General features: G+C 44.9%; 1 protein-coding gene across 1 annotated transcript in view; it reads right to left on the reverse strand.

The window, feature by feature from the left end:
• Positions 1-1,486: 1,486 nt before the first annotated feature.
• LOC103202722 (protein argonaute-1) overlaps positions 1,487-5,709 on the reverse strand; it is a 34,896-nt gene continuing 30,673 nt past the window's right edge. The window contains exons 15-19 of the mRNA XM_007947650.2: positions 4,812-5,006; positions 3,018-3,152; positions 2,326-2,427; positions 1,819-2,018; positions 1,487-1,595 (exon numbers count right to left, since the gene is read on the reverse strand). Of these exons, the coding sequence (XP_007945841.1) occupies positions 1,487-1,595; positions 1,819-2,018; positions 2,326-2,427; positions 3,018-3,152; positions 4,812-5,006 (741 nt within the window). The remainder of the gene's footprint in view (positions 1,596-1,818; positions 2,019-2,325; positions 2,428-3,017; positions 3,153-4,811; positions 5,007-5,709) is intronic.

The raw sequence follows: 5,709 nt of genomic DNA on the forward strand, positions 1-5,709 counted from the left end.
AGGTGGGAGCCTATGGCAAGAAAAAGGTATTATCTGCACAGAGGAAGGAAGGAGCCTGAGCTCCATCTTAGGGAGATAACCACCCCTTACCTCGCCGGGCCAGAAAACATGTCAGGTACACAGTTCCTTCTGATGGCTCAATATTTCTGGGATGTAAACTCAGCGGGCATGGGAGGGATTTCCAGAGTTTGGCAAGAGACTCAAGTTACGGTATAAAAATAACATTTACTTTTCTCTTTTCTTTTTTCTTATCTTAAACCTAAGGATCTTTTGTTATAAGATACCCCAGTTAAGAAATATTAAAACATAAGAGACTTGACCATCAGAGGAAAAAGGAAACCAAGAGTGAGACATGCTATGACAGTTACTCCAGACCCGGCCAGGGTGGGAAGTAGGGGGGACAGGAAAGAAGGAGACATGAATGGAAAGGCCAGGGGCCAGTCATCTCAGCAGCTCTAAAATTTGTCATGTCTAAAAGTGCAAATGTCAATGGATTTTAACCATTTTGAGGTTGTGATCTTTTTAAAAAGCTTAATGAATGTGGAAGTCAATTCCTTCAAATGCAAAATAGCTGGCGCTCTGGCAGGAGGCTTGAGTTAGGGATATTTCTTCCCTACCTCCCTCCTCCCCCACCCCCACCCTAATTCCCAAAAGAAAGGTACAAAAGGTTGCAGTTCTGCAGCATTACTGTTACAGGGAAGGCACTGGTTACCCACCAGCAGGCGGAAGGAAGACAGGGTCATGTCACTTCAGAGCTAAGTGCCATAGTGCCTTAAGTCTTACTAGGGGCTGAATGTCTGTCAGGGAGATGTATGGTGGGGTAGAAAGGGTGGAAAGACAGGAATAAGGGCAAGGGGATGGCAGCTGAGGGAGGAGCAACCAAAACCATTAGCATTAAAAATCTTCCTACAAACTGGATTCTGAACCCATTAAAACATCTAGTATCCTAAAATATTGATCTGGGTCTGCTTTCATTTTTTTTTTTTTTTTTTTCTTAAACAAATCTAGACCTTTTCTGATTAAGGCTCCTAAAAAAATCCTTCCCTCCTCCCACCCACTTTCCCAAGCCCCTCAGTTTCCCATCTAAAGTATCAAACCCAAACCTACCAGCTTTCGTCCGCAGGGCTGAAGAGTCGACCTTACCAAGCTGTCAGGCATGAGTCTTTAGCACTGTGAGTCACATGAGACACCTGTGTGTATGGTGGGCACCGGTGCTACCCCTCTTGGTCCAGTGGGGTCAGGGCCAGACGTGACAAGATGGGGTGAAGAGTGGGGGGCATGAGGTGGATATCAAAGATTTCTGGCTGGTGGTCTGGCTTGCCGGCCCGGTTCCCCACCCTTTCACACCCTCTGTAGAAGGAAACAAGGCCTCCTACATTCCTCTCTACCCCACCTCCCTCCTCCCAGCTTCCTCTGGATTCGGGTGGCACAGCTCCTAGGGCTTGGAAAGCTTTCTTCTATCCAGTGAGGTAACAGCGTTCTGCCTTCAAGCAAAGTACATGGTGCGCAGAGTATCCTGGTGAACTTGAACGGCTTTGGCCAGGGCCTGAGGGTCCCGTCCGTTGCTCTGCCCAGATATGTGGCTCCCTTCTCCACTGAAAAATAAAAATGAAAGACATCCTTCCTGGTGAACTGAGCTGCTGCTAATCCTCTCACCTATCCCTAGGGAGTCAATTCCCATTCTAATTTAAGGTCCGGTAGATGAGCCCAAGAATACCATATCGGACAATATCCATTTTCTCCTATCCAAGACAAGTTGAGAGGGTCTGGTACATGAGGTGAAAGCAAAAAGGAAATCAGCCTAACCCTAGGCCTCACCTGTCATGTTCCTTGTCCACCAGGTGATATCGTGCCCGGAAAGCCACCAGGCGGGCATAGTAGGCAGGTGCTGGGATAGAAACGGAGCGTGTGCATCGTACGTAAGTGTGGCACAGCTGGTATGTCAATATCTGGAGCTCATCTGCTGTGAAACGGTTGTCATCCCAAAGAACATAGTAATGGGATGGTCGGCTGGTACCCTGGGAAGACAGGAAGGTGAGGGGCCCCAGATTTGGCAGAGGGATGGCTGATAAGGAACAGGATCACGTCAAGGGTATTGCTAAGATGGATGACCTACCCACGAACAAGCTGACACAAAGCCACCTGTCATAAAGCACTTTTCTTATGGGCAACCTGCCCAAGATGTTCAAAGTACACTCTGTTCAAGGTGTACTCAGCGCTTGGTAAGACAGCAATCCTGATTTGAATGCCACTCAATGATGACTGATATATTCTAGAGGCAGTAGGAATAATTAACTAATCTTTGACCCAGAACAGCCCAGCTACCTGGATGCCTGCATGGCTGCAAAGGTAGAAGTCAAACTCAAATGGGTGGGTGATGTTGGTGTCCACAGTGGTCCCAGCGGGGATGTTACCACTCTTCCCAATCTGTAGAGAAACAAACACAACCAAGATCCCAAGACCTGCCTGGCCTAACAAGGGCCTCACTTCAATTCTACTCCAATTCCACCAGAATCCCAAGAGTAAAGTGGGAGCTGCTGTTCCCAGAGGGTACAGGTTCTTAAAATAATGGGCTTCTGAATTCAAAATCCTTGTTTTTCCATTTATTAGCTGTACAGTCTTAGCAACTTATTTAAACTCTTTGAGCTTAAACTGGCAATGATAATAGTACCTACCTCACAGGGTTGCTGTGAGAAAGATACCTTGTACATTATCTGGCACACAGGAGAAGTTCAATAAATGGTAGTTCCCTTTCCTCTGTCTGGAAGCTGGTCTACATATGGGGTCTAGCCAGGAAGCCAGGAGGAGGACGAGGAAGTATAAGGGAAGGAAGGGAGAAGAGGAAAACTAACAGAGGCAAGTGCAAGAGGAAGGACCACAAGAGCTAGGGAAAGAAGGGGCCAGGGAGGATGGATAGTCTAAGAACTAAATATCCAGATTTTATCTCAAGGGCTTCTTCCCTATTGAGAAAGAAGATAGGATAAGGGAATGGATGACCTCCTCAATCCCTAACTCACTCGCTCATTCTTGTCAGCACAAAAAAGGCGTGTGTGATGGCGTTTCTGCACCACAATATAAGTAATCCCAGGCTGGTAGTCCTTTTCCAGTTTGATGCAGGCATCACGGATGGCCAGCAGCTCATAGTGGAGGATCTGGGCACAAGGGGAGGAGGGAAACAAAGAGACACACAGCTCCTCTTGAGTTTACATTCCTTTCTGAACTAAGGGACTGCCACTTATAATAGGGCTTTCTGCTCAGCCTCCCTTTATAAGTTGATGCCCAACCACTGGGGATGCCAAACCCTTCCAGCTAAAATCAGTCTTCTGCTCAGTTTACCTGATATGATCCCATAAAACCTTGAGTGGCAGGCTTGCCATCAGTACAGAGCACTTATCTGATTCCTATACATACAGAGACCTAATGTTCACAGAGAAATCACTACAAGCAGTGCCCCTAACTATTTCAATTTCAGGATTAAGATAATGGGAGTTCTCCTGTGAGCTCCAAGAGCAGGCAGTGTTTGGACCACCAGAAGAGCAGATAAATAGGTCAGAAATGGGTTCAGAGGTAGTAGATGAATTCAGTCTTGCAAGGAAGCAGGATTATAAAGAAAGGGACTAGCTAAAGAAGCTGCCACAGGTGAACAGCAACAGGCAATAGTTCGTATGGTCTTGGCTGTCAGATATAGGGAGGTAATATTATATGGTAGAAAAGAACAGGATATGGAATCAAAGCTAGGTTTAAGTCTACATTTTATCGAGCTGTTACCTTGATCAACTTATTAGTCCCCCAGGTCTTGTTTTTTCCATATCTTTTAATGTTACTAATAAGACCTGCCTTACAAGGCTATTGTGAAGACTAAGACAGATTATTATATAAAATCATACAAAACTTAGTAGCAGCTTAATAATGCTGAATGCTTTGCTGAACAGTTTGAACTTTAACCCAAGGCTATGTAAAGCCACTAGACATATCTGAACAGACAAGTGATAGGATAAATTTATCTGATATCACAGGCAACACTAACTGACTTGGAGGAAACTGAGCATAATGAACAAGAGTGTGGACTTTGGAATCAGATCAATTGCCTTAGTCCCACTCCACCATTTATTAGCTTGGGTGACACAGAGGAAATTATTTAACATTTCCAAGTCTCAATTTCCTCATCTGTCAAATGGGAATAATAATTACTTCCTAGAGCTATGGAATACACTACATAGAATGAACATACAGGAAGTGCTTAGTGCAGTTCATGGCACATTTATATTTATTGCTCAATAAATATTAGTAAATATTATTACCTTTGAATGGTAGTTGAGGAAATCAGTTCCGTCTATTAGTCTACACAACAGAATATGAGGGCTTGGCAGTAAGAATGAATAGGAGGAACATTATGAAGGGATATCTACAGCAATGGTTCTCAAAGTGCAGACTCCAAACCAATGGCATCACCTAGGAACTTGTCAGAAATGCAAATTCTAGGGCCTCACCTAAGATGTCTTGAATCAGAAACCCTAAGGCTAAAGCCCTGCAAACTGTTTTAACAGTCCCTCTCCAGATGATCCTAAGGTATATTAAAGTTTGAGAAGTCTACAGAATTAGTCTTCAACATGGATCACTGAGGGTATTCTGCTACCAGAAGGTCTATAGATGCTTATACATGCCGCCCCTCAGCTGTGAGGGGCTAAGCTCTCTAGGAAGTAGCTCTCTAGGAAATAGCACCTCTCAGTGCCAATAACAGAAGAGGTAGTTGTACCTAGCCCTCTAGCCAAAATGTGAGGGTTTTCTGTATCTACTAGTATGGCCCCTACCTGGGGGAGCTGGCCTTCAGGGACCCCATCTCGGTAGAAGATAATGCGGGTAGGCTTGAAGCGAGTGGATTTGTAGAACTGGATGAGCAGCTCACGCACCATGTAGGACAAGTCTTCAATGATCTCCTGTCGTGGTCGCTGCACCCGTACAGTAGCACAATAACGGCTGGGGTGGGCATCCATGCTACCTACCACCTGACAATCAAAGAGGCAGGATCAGCCCTCAGAACTCAATCCTCCTAAACATCAGGCTGTGGGTTTGGAGAAAGGCTTCTAACAAGAAAACAGCTGAACAACTGAATGAATAGGGCTTGGAATTCAATGAGCCCTGGGTTTCAAGCTCTGTTCTATGACTTATGCAGAAGTTACTTAATTCATCTGATCTTCTTTTTCCTCCTCTCAAATAGAGATAAGAGTACCTGATCACAGTGTTGCTGGGGTACATATAAAGCACATTACATGGAACCTAGCCCACAGTAAGTACTTGATAAATTTGATTTCCCTACCAATTGCAGAGGGGCATGTGAAGGTTTGGCACTACTAAAAGTATAACCTCTCCCAGTCACAAGTTTGTCTTTATTTCTATTGAAGGCTTAAACTATCCAGGAACCATGGTGAGAGTGTTCTTGGAATTGGTGGGAGCAATGTCATTTTCAATAGGAATAGTGACCAGAGTACAGAATGGACAGCTACAAGGATAAGAGGCATACGCATAGTATAGGTTTCTCTGCACTTACTGAGAGAAGACTAGTCTGCCTAGAGAGAGGAGAGGGTTGAGAATAAAGAAGTAGGAAGGAAGGCCAGATCCTTAGTGATTTGGAAGTGCCTAAAGCATCAGAAGCTCTGGTAGCATAGTGCCTAAGGCACTTGACTGCTAACCAGAAGGCTGGCAGTTCAA

Source organism: Orycteropus afer, unplaced genomic scaffold, assembly GCF_000298275.1.
Source record: "Orycteropus afer afer isolate SDZICR_OR568_19922 unplaced genomic scaffold, OryAfe1.0 scaffold00192, whole genome shotgun sequence".
Lineage (NCBI taxonomy): Eukaryota > Metazoa > Chordata > Mammalia > Tubulidentata > Orycteropodidae > Orycteropus > Orycteropus afer.